The following is a 12920-nucleotide window of genomic DNA, read 5'->3' as shown; positions in this document are numbered from 1 at the left end:
CCTGGACAGCCTGTCTGGACCCAGGTTGAGTGTCCCGGGCACATGCACCGCTCTCAGCGAGCTCAGGTTGCGCTGAGCCCATATTAGGAGGCGCTCGGCCAGCCTGTAAAGGGAACTGGAACCGAGGCCGCCTTGGCGATTTATGTAGGACACCACGGCCGTGTTGTCCGAGCGGACTACGACGTGTTGGTCCTTGATGTGGGGACAAAAGCGCGTCAGCGCGTTGTGAACTGCTAGCATTTCCAGGCAGTTGATATGATGGAGCTTTTCTCGTTCTGACCAGAGGCCAAAGAACGGCCTGCCCTCGAGCAGCGCTCCCCATCCCGAGGTGGATGCGTCCGTAGACACCACTTTCACTCTCGAGGAAGTCCCCAGGCTTACACCTGAACGGTACCATTCGCCCGCCGCCCATGGTCTCAGGGCTGCTGCGCAGTCTTGATCGACTTTGAGGCGCAATCGGCTGAGTGCCCACGCTCCGCGTGGCACTCGCGCTTTCAACCAGAACTGCAGAGGGCGCATGCGAAGCAGGCCCAGCTGGAGAACTGATGATGCTGAGGCCATGAGGCCCAGCATCCTCTGAAAACGTTTGAGCGGGATAATCGCACCGCAGCGGAAGGACCTCGCTGCGTGCTGTATGCGCAGCGCGCGCTGTTGCGACAGCCGCGCCGTCATAGAACGAGAGTCCAGAACGATGCCCAGAAACGAAATAGTTTGGCTGGGGTTCAAGGAGCTCTTCGTCCAATTGATCGTGATACCAAGATTCTCGAGGTGATCGAGTAACATGGTTCTGTGCTCCACGAGCTGAGATCGTGATTGAGCTATGATCAGCCAGTCGTCCAAATAGTTCAGCACTCGCATGCCCCTGAGTCTGAGGGGGGCGAGCGCCGCGTCCATGCACTTCGTAAATGTACGGGGTGCCAGGGACAAGCCGAATGGCAGGACTGTATACTGGTATGCCCGACCCTCGAAGGCGAATCTCAAGAATCGCCTGTGGCGTGACGCTATCTGTATTTGGAAATACGCGTCCTTTAGATCTATCGACATAAACCAGTCTTCTCGGCGAATGTGCGCGAGGATTTTGCTGGTTGTGAGCATTTTGAAACTGCGTTTCACTAAAGCTCTGTTTAGTCGTCTTAGATCTAGTATGGGTCTGATACCACCGTCCTTTTTGGGGACTAGGAAGTATCTGCTGTATAGCCCCCCTTCGCTTTGAGCTTGGGATACATGTTGTATCGCCCCTTTGCTCAACAGTTTTGATATTTCGGCGCGAAGCAGGTGTGCTACTTCTGAATTCACCGTAGTTTCGACGCGCGCTGTGAAGCGTGGAGGGCGCCGACAAAACTGTAGCGAGAAGCCTCTCTTTATAATGTCTAGCACCCAGTCCGAAACCCCTGGAAGCGCGGCCCATGCGTCTGCATGGCCGGCTAGGGGTTGGATGCGAAGCGCGCTCTGTTCGCTGTGCGACGGCGGCGCTTCGGGGCGCGCTAGCATAGGCGTTACGCCTGTGACATTTGAGGCGGGGAGCGCGCATAATACAGCGGGCAACACGCTCATCCTCGACCCCGCTACAGTGTTTATCTGAACGAGGGAGGTCTGAGAAGGTCTCATGGGACTCATGCAGCCTACAAGTGAACGTGGGCGGGGACCGGGCACGTTTACTGCTTTGGCCGCGCTGTCTGCTTGAACAGAGCGGGTGCTCACAGGTCCCGTTTTTACAGGGAGCCTGTGGCTTGCCAGACATAGCGTTTGTGGGCACTGGGAAGTGGGCACTTTGACTATGTTTGTGGCGCGATCGAACTGCGTCGATCTTATGAGTACGGGCCCTGTGTGCAGGGCTGTGCTTGTGTGTAGGGATGGGCACAGGGAAGTGGGCATCAACACTACATTTATAGCACCATCGGCCTTGGCCGGGACACCAGAAAATACACTCTTTTCGGGATTTATCTGGGTAGCCGTAAAAACGGCTTTTGTGTGCAGGCAAGCGGGCAGCTGTGCGGGCTTGTGCTCTGCTGAGAACGCTGAAGCAGTCGCAATTCCTGGGACTGAGACAGCGGTGCGCTTTGGTGAGGGCCCGGTCGCAACGGGGCTTACACACCTGCGCTTTCCTAGGCGTGCTAGGACTTCTTTGGGGCTTCCGGCTTCAACACAACCCTTGGTCGCGGCCCGCGGTGAGTGGGGCGGCGGCTGGTAGAGCGAGAGCGAGGGCGTGAGCTGCGCTGCTGTCGCTGAGAGGGGGCGGCCGGAGGCTGAGGCTGTGAGCTCCGAGGGGCCTGTTTCTCACGGCCCGCTGCGGAACTGGAGCGCTTCGGCAGGAAGTGCTTGAATGCCTGTGACGCTTTCTGGGCTTCGGAAAATCTCTCCACGAACTCGGAGAGAGAAGATCCAAAGAGGCCAGCGGAGGATAGCGGGGCGTCGAGGAACGCGTTGCGCTCTGCATCAGCCATCTCCGTGAGCGTCAGCCACAAATGCCTCTCGGCTACGGTAGCGGAAGCCATACAGCGTCCCATGGCTTGTGCTGCAGCCTTGGTAGCGCGGAGGGAAAGATCCGACGCGCTTCTCAGGTCCGTGATGCAGATAGCTTCAGGTCCTATCTCGTCCAGTTTGCGGAGGAGATCGCCTTGGAACACCTGAAGCGTGGCCATGGTGTGCAGGGCCGATGCCGCCTGCCCAGCGGCGGAGAAGATCCGCGCGAGCAGCGACGACGTCATGCGGCAGGCTTTCGACGGCAGCACTGGCTTAGTCCGCCGTCCAGCAGAGGGCGGGCAAAGGTGGGCTGCTATCGCCTGTTCCACCGGCGGCAGAGTGAGGTAGCCTCGATCCTGAGCATTATCCAGGGAGGAAAATGCTGGGGATACAGACGAACGTGTTCGTGCAGAAAAGGGAGCGTTCCAGGCCTTCGCCACTTCTTCATGAAGCTCAGGAAGAAACGGAGCGGGCTTAGACACAGGAGAAGAACGCTCACCAGGGAGGAAGCTACCATCAAGCCGGGTGCGCGAGGGGAGTTCCGGTGCAGACCACTCGAGGCCGAGGCTCGCCGCGGCCAACGCGAGTACTCGCATGAGCTCCCTCTCGATGCTAGCTCTAGCCGACGGCTTTCGGGCAGGAGGCGTGAGATCCGCAGAGCTCGCCCAGTCTTCACTGCCTGAAGCTAGCAGAGAGCAGGAATCCTTTTCGACCGACTCGACTTCAGAAACAACTTCCTCAGATGAAGCGGCGGCAGACTGCGGGCGCTGAGCATCAGGAAGTGCTTCGGGGGAAGCCGGTGAAGCTGGCGGGCGAGCCGGCGAGCTTTGTCGGGAAGAGGTGGGTTCCGGGGCCCGCTGCGAGCGGCGCTTCTTACGGCGCGGCAACGCGGCGGGGGGCGCAGGCTCGGAGAACTGTGCCAGGCGAGTCCGCAGAGTCGCCATCGGCAAAAGCTCGCAGTGAGGGCAGCCGCCGTCAGCGAGCGCGAGCGCTGCGTGTTCTTCGCCCAGACAGAAGACGCAAATAACATGGCGGTCTCCCTCGATGAGCGGGGCTCGGCACGAGCCACAGGATGGCATCTTGAAAAAGACGCGGCTCTTTTAGGGGTGAGTGTTCGGGAACACTGCACACACACATACACAAAACAGAGCAGATAAAGGATATGAAGCGCCGGAAAGCGCAGCAGGTACGGCAGTAGAAGGCGGCGAGGCCAGCGGCTTCGAGGGCTCGTCCCGCTGAAAAGCTTGCCTCGACGACGCTTGCTTCTCCGTGATCCAGCGATGCGTGAGCTTCGCTGAAGAGATGAAAATCAGTTGAATCAGCCTACTCGAGCTCCTTTTATAGGGGATGGCCACACCCGTTTCGGCGGGATGTGACGAGGAGCGCGCGAAGCGCTCTCATTGGTCTGATATTGCATCAGCCCTCGCTCGATAGGCTCATGCAGTTGCCGCAGAACAGCCAATGAGTGAGCGAGCCGTCTCGCCATGGCTGTGCACTGCTGCAATGCGTTTTACAAATATGAAAATTAAGGATAATTTTGCTTCAGTATTTCGTGAAAAGAGACTTTTCCCGCAGCGTTCTACGAACGCAGTACGAGAGAACTCTCGTAAGAGAACACATTCTAAATATATGTAAATAAGACTTTTGACGAATGGATTTCGTTGCCTAGAATTTTTTCTTCAAAATTATGTGAAAATCATCCTGCCTAATCATTCACATAACACAATACATTGATTTAAATCTTGTAAAACACTTTTTGTTTGGAAAGGCAATATGCGGGTGGGCGTGATTCACACCTGTGGAGTCAATGGGGCCCGCATAATGAGGCTGCATACGTAATGAGCCTTTCATTCAGGTGTGTGACTGAGCCACAAGAATGCAAGGACAATATATAACTGGTTTGTTGTTTTTTCCACAAATTTTGCTTGCAAATTGTACAATATCCAAGGTAAACATTTCTAGTAATTGTGCAGTTAATTGTTCTCATACTGTATTTTCAGATTTGGAATATATTCTCTTCCCAAATGTGTCACTAATAAAGCTTAATAAAATTATTTAAAGAGAAGGCTTATAATGACCTTTTAAGATTTTGTTTACATCTATCCATATATATATATATATATATATATATATATATATATATATATATATATATATATATATATATATATATACAATTTTTATATTGTATAAGGTTATACAATTACAACAACATTTAAAATTGTAACAATATTTCCAGTGTAATCTTTCTTTGTATTCGCGATTCATATTAAAACAGTATTTTTGCCAGCTGTAGTAGCTCCACAACAGCGCGCATCTGTGCGTTCATTCATTCAGATTAGAACAAAGCAAACAGAACTGACCTAATTCCTCAGCGGGATCCGTTTGCTCCTCGAAATGATACTTCCAGAACTTCTGAGGTAAATTTTTGCAGGATTATTATCAAGATAGTATTATTCCTCACAGCATCCTACATAAGTCTGAAAGTGAACTCGCGGTGTGTGTTATCCAGCTGATGTGGGCGTTTCACAGGTTTGTTTGGATCGGCTCACATTTGTTAATGAAAAAATTATTAAAAGTAAGATACAATTGATACAAAACGAAATTCGTTTTAAAGAAAGGATTTGTACTTTCTGTTTTGAGGTCTCTGTGAAAGTTTGAAAGTCTTTTAGTGCTTTTTTTAGAGCGCTCACGTCCATAATGGAGAACTGTCACGTAGCCTAATATTGTTTTTTCCTCATACATGCGAACACGAAAAATAAAAGACAAAAGACTTTTAAGTAAAACTTACTCCGAAATTGTGTTCTCGGCGGAATTCGCTCTTCAATATGCTGCCGTTCGTCGTCTGAGTACAATCTTCCTCTGAGGAAAAAGTGCATTCTTCCTCGCTGTCCAGAATCATCTGAAGGGCAACTTTATTACCGGAGAAGCGTGTCATACTCAAAACGCGATGAACTATCACTAAGTCTGATGAAGAAACTTTTTATGGCATTGATCGAGGGGCGTATGCGATGCATACTAGATCACCTAACTATTTACATGTGAATCGCGCCGGGGGCGGAGCGGCCTCAGCTGATTATAGAGATAATGAAGCAGAAGGAAAAACGGTACCTCTCCTTGCTTTCAAACGGATTACGTGAGTTGAAAACATTTGTTTTTTATATAAATTACTTCATTTAAAAGAGGAGATTTCAAGCTTCATAAAGACATATCTCACGTGCCTGTGTGAGAAGTATTCGCTGAGTTATGATTCATTTTCGGACGCGTTTCAGACTGGACTACACGGAGAGAGAGAAGGCAGAACTCGCTTCGTGTTTATTTTTCTTTATTTGGCGAAAAGCACAACACTTTGTTTTTATTGTGAGTGTACACAAAAATAGTACACACTTAACAGGATAGATTGATGTATAACACAAGCATATAAGATAAAAATTTATATTTTTATTTTATTATTTTTTTGCACTCATACGGAAAAAAACGAGCCTATCGCGCCGGCGCGATAGCCGACCTCAGGGGGTTAAAAAGATGAGAGAGGCCTGTAATTTTCATCATAGGTATACCTCAACTATGAGAGACAAAATGAGAAAAAAAATCCAGAAAATCACATTGTCTGATTTTTAAAGAATTGATTTGCAAATTATGGTGGAAAATAAGTATTTGGTCAATAACAAAAGTTCATCTCAATACTTTGTTATATACCTTTTGTTGGCAATGACAGAGGTCAAACGTTTTCTGTAAGTCTTCTCAAGGTTTTCACACATGGTTGCTGGTATTTTGGCCCATTCCTCCATGCAGATCTCCTCTAGAGCAGTGATGTTTTGGGGCTGTCGCTGGGCAACACGGACTTTCAACTCCCTCCAAAGATTTTCTATGGGGTTGAGATCTGGAGACTAGCTAGGCCACTCCAGGACCTTGAAATGCTTCTTACGAAGCCACTCCTTCGTTGCCCGGGCGGTGTGTTTGGGATCATTGTCATGCTGAAAGACCCAGCCACGTTTCATCTTCAATGCCCTTGCTGATGGAAGGAGGTTTTCACTAAAAATCTCACGATACATGGCCCCATTCATTCTTTCCTTTACACCAGTGATCTCAAACTCAATTCCTGGAGGGCCACAGCTCTGCACAGTTTTGCTCCAACCCTAATCAAACACACCTGATCCAGCTAATCAAGTCTTCAGGATTACTAGAAACTTCCTTGCAGGTGTGAGTTGGAGCTGGTTGGAGCTAAACTGTGCAGAGCTGTGGCCCTCCAGGAATTGAGTTTGAGACCACTGCTTTACACGGATCAGTCGTCCTGGTCCCTTTGCAGAAAAATGTTTCCACCCCCATTCTTCACAGTAGGTATGGTGTTCTTTCTCCTCCAAACACGACGAGTTGAGTTTTTACCAAAAAGTTATATTTTGGTTTCATCTGACCATATGACATTCTCCCAATCCTCTTCTGGATCATCCAAATGCTCTCTAGCAAACTTCAGATGGGCCTGGACATGTACTGGCTTAACCCCCTGAGGTCGGCGGCGCGATAGGTTAGTTTTTTTCCTTATCAGTGAAAACAAATAAATAAAATAAAATATTACTTTTTATCTTATATGCTTGTGTTATACATCAATCGATCCTGTTAAGTGTGTATTATTTTTGTGTATACTCACAATAAAAACAAAGTGTTGTGCTTTTCGCCAAAAATAAAGAAAAATAAACATGATGCGAGTTCTGCCTTCTCTCTGTCAGTGTAGTCCATTCTGAAACGCGTCCGAAAATGAACCATAACTCAGCGAATACTCAGTCAAACAGACATACAGACACACAGGCATGAAGCTTGAATTCTCTTCTTTTAAATGAGGTAATTTATATAAAAAACAAATATTCTCATCTTGTGAAATCTGCATTAAAAGAGAGTGATACCAGTCAAGCTAATTAGAGCTCATTCAGATGTAATGTGACCCCGCCCACGGAGAGCGCGCGCTATTCAAACGCAAATGTCTGAGGCAATCCACGCAAACTGTGAACGCCCCCATATCAGCTCGAGAAAACACATCAGATCTTTGTACTTGTTTACAAAGTCTCGCAGCGCTGTGAGGAATAATACTATAATGGAAAATTTACCTCAGAAGTACGAGGAGCAACCGATCCAAGGCTATGGAATAATGTAGTAAGTTTTTTTTTCATTCTCAAGTGTGGCGCGTTTCTGTGCATGAATGAATGAATGAACGGCAGAGATGCCGCTGTTTACCACAACTGGCAAAAGACAGTTTAAATTTGAATCGTTTCTGTCTGTGAATGTTTCGCTTTTAGCAAACTATATTGCTATAGGCTACTGAGTAAAAATCGAGTGAAATATGTTGAAATAAAATGTATTTGTATAAGCAATGTATTTAACTGCAAATTAACATTTATATTTCTTATAATAAAAACGAAAGTTACTATGTTACAGACATATGAAAGACAACATTTCATTGATTAGTTTTGGATAGATTATACATTTTTACTGTAAAATATCTGCCACCTCAAATAAGCTTTTGTTTGCCAATTTTTGCTCATATGTTAAATATAGTATGTTTTGTCAAAAATAATCAAATAATATGTTATAGTGTTTATTCCAATGTAGCCTAGGCTATATTCAAGTAATGAATCCTTAACTTTGAAATATGTATGATAAAATGTATACTTTAGTTTTTACAAAGAAAGATTACACTTGAATTGTTGTTGTAATTGTAACCTTTTTAATACAAAAAAAAAAATACAAGGTAGATGTAAACAAACTAATAAAAGGTAAATATAAGCCTTTTCTTTAAAATAATTTTTTATTGTGTTTTATTAGTGACAAATTTGGGGAGAGGATAAATATTCCAAAACTGAAAATACAGTATGAGAATTAACTGCACAATTACTAGACATGTTTTCCTTTTGATATTATAGGCCAATTTGCAAGCACAATTTGTGGAAAAATAAAAAAACACGAGATGCTTCCAACTGTTGCTCTTGCATTCTTTCTTGTGACACACCTGAATGAATGGCTCATTAAGTATGCGGGCCCCATTGTCTCCAGGTGCGAACCACTAAATATGCATGATCGTTGACGCCCACTCCGCATATTGCCTTTCCAGACAGAAAGTGTTTTGCAAAATTTAAACCAATGCATTGTGTTATGTGAATGATTAGGCAGGATAATTTTCACATCATTTTGAAGAAAGAACTCTAGGCGATGACCTCCATTAGTCAAAAGTCTTATTGACACATATTTAGAATGTGTTTTATGGCCTTATTTCAGAAACTTTAGTTTTTAGTTTTTTCAATAACCATGCATAAACATTATTCTCTCAAAAATACAAACATGTACATGCATGGTGCTCACATATGATGGTAGCCCTGTTTGTGTGTAGACAAAAATAGAGTGAAAAAAAAATAGAGTGAATTTACACCTTTGCCATTAATATGTTTATAAGCAACTGAAAAAAGCAAAAATGTCAGGGCATGTCAGAACATCTCAAGGACCCCAAAAACACCGTAGACCCCAGAGGGTTAAGCAGGGGGACACGTCTGGCACTGCAGGATTTGAGTCCCTGGCGGCGTAGTGTGTTACTGATGGTAGCCTTTGTTACTTTGGTCCCAGCTCTCTGCAGGTCATTCACTAGGTCCCCCCGTGTGGTTCTGGGATTTTTGCTCACCGTTCTTGTGATCATTTTGACCCCACGAGGTGAGATCTTGCGTGGAGCCCCAGATCGAGAGAGATTATCAGTGGTCTTGTATGTCTTCCATTTTCTAATAATTGCTTATACTGATAACAAGTTCAAACAGGTGCCATTAATACAGGTAATAAGTGGAGGACAGAGGAGCCTTTTAAAGAAGAAGTTACAGGTCTGTGAGAGCCAGAAATCTTGCTTGTTTGTAGGTGACCAAATACTTATTTTACAGAGGAATTTACCAATTAATTCATTAAAAATCCTACAATGTGATTTTCTGGATTTTTTTTCTCATTTTGTCTCTCATAGTTGAAGTGTACCTATGATGGAAATTTCAGGCCTCTCTCATCTTTTTAAGTGGGAGAACTTGCACAATTGGTGGCTGACTAAATACTTTTTTGCCCCACTGTACATGGTGATCCTGAATTTACTCCATCAGGCAAACAGTTCTAAAATATAATATAATAACCATATTACCATAATTGCAAACTCATACCCACATGATAAATTAATGGATTCCAATACCCCCAATTAATCTAAAAAATAGATTGCGAGTGTAAGGACATTAACTCAAAGGGGAAATATTAATAATAATCCATAATTACCAAATATGATTAATTATTAATATTTTAGGTCGGTTACTTAGATTAACTTTGAGGTAAGCTAAATTAATATTACAATCAGTTTATCAGTTCCAAAGAACTCTTTGATTATTCATTTATTCTAAGAAAAGTGTATCTTTCATGGGCACTGAAAAATAATTATTCCTTAGCGTGTACAGCACTTATAGCATGTAACAGGATCAAGACCGTAAAAGGGACTTTGTATGCAAACAGAGGATCAGAAATCAAATTCATAATTGTGCACAAGTTTTATTAACTAAAATCACAAACATAACTAACACTAAACAAACATACATACATTCATACATACATAGGTAAAGGGGTGAGTGATGTGGAACCGGAAACAGGAAATAGAACTATGGAGCAAGATCTATTTCATCTTGCTCCCCCTTCTCCCACAGGATTCACTTGGAGCTGCAGTTTAGGTCCGAGGACAAGAGCTAAGAGGGCCGGATCTTGTGAAAAGGCCTTTTTAAAGCTTGACAAAGGACAGCCCTATGCAGGCTGGTTCACCCAATGAGAAGGGTAGAATTTCTGGCGGGAGTTTCCTCTGTCACCAGGATTTACAAGCCTTTGTCTTAAGCATGCTCACTTGCAATGTGTACCTTCATTGGGTGTTTAAGAAAAGAATCTTCCAGATTCTTATAATTCTAATGCGTCACAAAGTTAGCAAAATGTAATGTAAATTAACGAATTAGGGACGCAGATTGGAGTTTATAGAGACCAAATACACCACACATCTGATTTTGGTAAACCATAGTATGCAACAAAGTCTGAAAATCATGAGGTGCGAGAATTAGATACATGTCTACACATTTCTCAAGAGGTTATCCATAGGATACATATGATTAATAGGGTTTATCTCCTTCTCAGCGAGAATTAGGTGAGAGTCCCGTTTTGGTTGTATCATCAAATATATATCAAAGTATATACATAATAGTACACAAAACATCACACTCATTCACACAGTTTCTGGGATGCACTTTCATTCTATATCAGTTCGTTTCTGGATAATTCAGCGAAGTCTGCATGGAAGTTTGTTTCTGTCTCCCCATTGTCTTTCTCTTTCTTGCATGTGACCACATTCTTTAACACCCATAAAATCTTATCTGATTGTAAAACTCTCTGTGTTCCCTGTAACAAGACACCATCCTGCCAGTGTGTTGGCTTCCTTTGGGATGTTACTTTTTGGTGAAAGTTTCACAGTGAGTTTGCTGGATTATTCATTAAATAAATGAATAATTTGTGTGTGTCCGCTTGGTCCAGACGCTACACGAGTGACTGCATCATTACAATAAAAACATCACTTGTAATAGTACACCAAAAAATACAGGTTTACCTTCAATTGAGAAAACGAAGTACAGAGGAGCCTATTTATCTATCTGAGCCCATTTAGCCTATCTGAGTGTTATTTAACACTCAGAAATATAATGTCATGATAATAAATGGAGGATACAAGATGCAAGTAACAACCGTTTATTTATAAATGAAGTGTAGTGTAAAGTCCAAGCAGTCTGGTGCAGAGATGGCTGCTCTTACCCCTTCTAAGGCCTTCGATTCGATCTCCCATGTGAGTGTGGGGATAAAAAGTGTCTCAGGTAAAATACACTCGGGTGTGGACGGGTGAGTCCTCATATCAAAAATATGAGATAAAGAGTCGGGTTTGATGTTCTTGGAACCCGGGCGGTACGAGAGAGAAAAATCAAAAAGACAGAAAAAAGTGCCCACCGAGCCTGGAGTTTTTTAGCAGATCTAATATATTCCAGGTTCTTGTGATCGGTCCATACGATAAAAGGTCCCCCCGACCCTTCTAACCAATGATGCCATTCTTCCAACGCTAACTTGACTGCTAACAACTCATAGTTACGTTCGGCAGGTGATAACCGGTGAGACAAAAACGAGCAAGGATGCATCTTGTCGTCTGTGGGAGAGCGTTGGGAAAGAACCGCGCCTACCCCCAACTCTGATGCGTCGACCTCCACCACGAACTGACATGAAGGACCAGGGGCAATCAGGATGGGAGCCAAAACAAAGCGACTTTTCAGATTGGCGAATACAGCTTCGGCTGTATCGGACCACCTGAACGTCGTTCTGGGGGAGGTCAAGGCAGTCAGAGGCGCGGCTAGTTGGCTGAAGTTGCGAATGAAACGCAGATAGAAATTGGCGAACCCCAGAAACCTCTGTAGAGCCTTACGGGAATCTGGGCTTGGCCAATCTACCACAGCCTTAACCTTGTCAGGATCCATACGCACTCCCTCAGACGAGATGATGTAACCTAGGAAAGGAACAGACTGCATGAAAAGCGCATTTCTCCGCCTTGACAAAAAGCCCATTCTCTAGCAACCTCTGAAGCACTCATCTGACGTGCTGAACGTGTTCCTGGAGAGAAGAAGAAAAAATCAATATGTCATCCAGGTAGACATATGAACTGATCTACCATATCTCTCAGCACGTCATCGACGAGTGCCTGGAAAACCGCTGGGGAGTTGGACAGGCCAAAAGGCATAACCAAAATATTCAAAATGCCCCCTGGGGGTGTTGAACGCGGTTATCCATTCAGCTCCCTTCCTTATGCGGACCAAATGATAAGCTTTGTGTAAATCCAATTTTGTGAAGACAGATGCTCCCTGCAACCGCTCGAAGGCTGAAGACATCAACGACAACGGGTAAGTATTCTTTACCGTGATGTTGTTCAGCCCCCGGTAATCAATACACGGTCGCAGAGAACCATCCTTCTTCCCCACAAAAAAAGAACCCCGCCCCGCTGGAGAAGAGGAAGGACGGATGAACCCCGTTGCTAGAGAATCAGAAATATATTTCTCCATGGCCTCCCTTTCTGGAGCAGAAAGCGAATATAACTTGCCTTTAGGCGGAGACTTACCTGGCAGTAAATCTATGGCACAGTCATAGGGACGATGTGGAGGACGAGAAGCAGCATGGGACTTACTGAACACTTCCTTCAGGTCAAGGTACTCAACGGGCACGTTTGACAAATTCACTGCCTCCTCGTGAAACACAGAACCAGACACAGACGAACAAGCAGACACTAGCCAAGACGCATAACTTTGATCACTCCAGGTCGAGATAGAATCTTGGCCCCAATCCACCCTGGGGTTGTGTTGTACCAGCCATGGGTGGCCAAGAACTATGGGTGC

The 12920-nt window shown here is 45.1% G+C and overlaps 1 protein-coding gene across 3 annotated transcripts in view; it reads left to right on the top strand.

Annotated features, from left to right (window-relative positions):
* The window catches only part of LOC308689618 (E3 ubiquitin/ISG15 ligase TRIM25-like), a 35421-nt gene that overhangs the window by 7622 nt on the left and 14879 nt on the right, over positions 1–12920 (top strand). The window contains exon 5 of one of the 3 annotated variants that reach the window (XM_081363432.1): positions 9073–9156. The exons of 1 other annotated variant lie outside the window; for it this stretch is intronic. In XM_081363432.1, the coding sequence (XP_081219558.1) occupies positions 9073–9156 (84 nt within the window). Of the gene's footprint in view, positions 1–9072; positions 9157–10166; positions 11579–12920 lie in introns of those variants that run through there. One more of the 3 variants, XM_081363434.1, reaches the window with a different exon arrangement.

The sequence above is a fragment of the Scardinius erythrophthalmus genome, assembly GCF_964197995.2.
Source record: "Scardinius erythrophthalmus genome assembly, chromosome: 4".
Classification (NCBI taxonomy): Eukaryota; Metazoa; Chordata; class Actinopteri; order Cypriniformes; family Leuciscidae; genus Scardinius; species Scardinius erythrophthalmus.
Note: the sequence above shows the minus strand (reverse complement) of the source record. Positions and strands in the feature narration are given on the sequence as shown.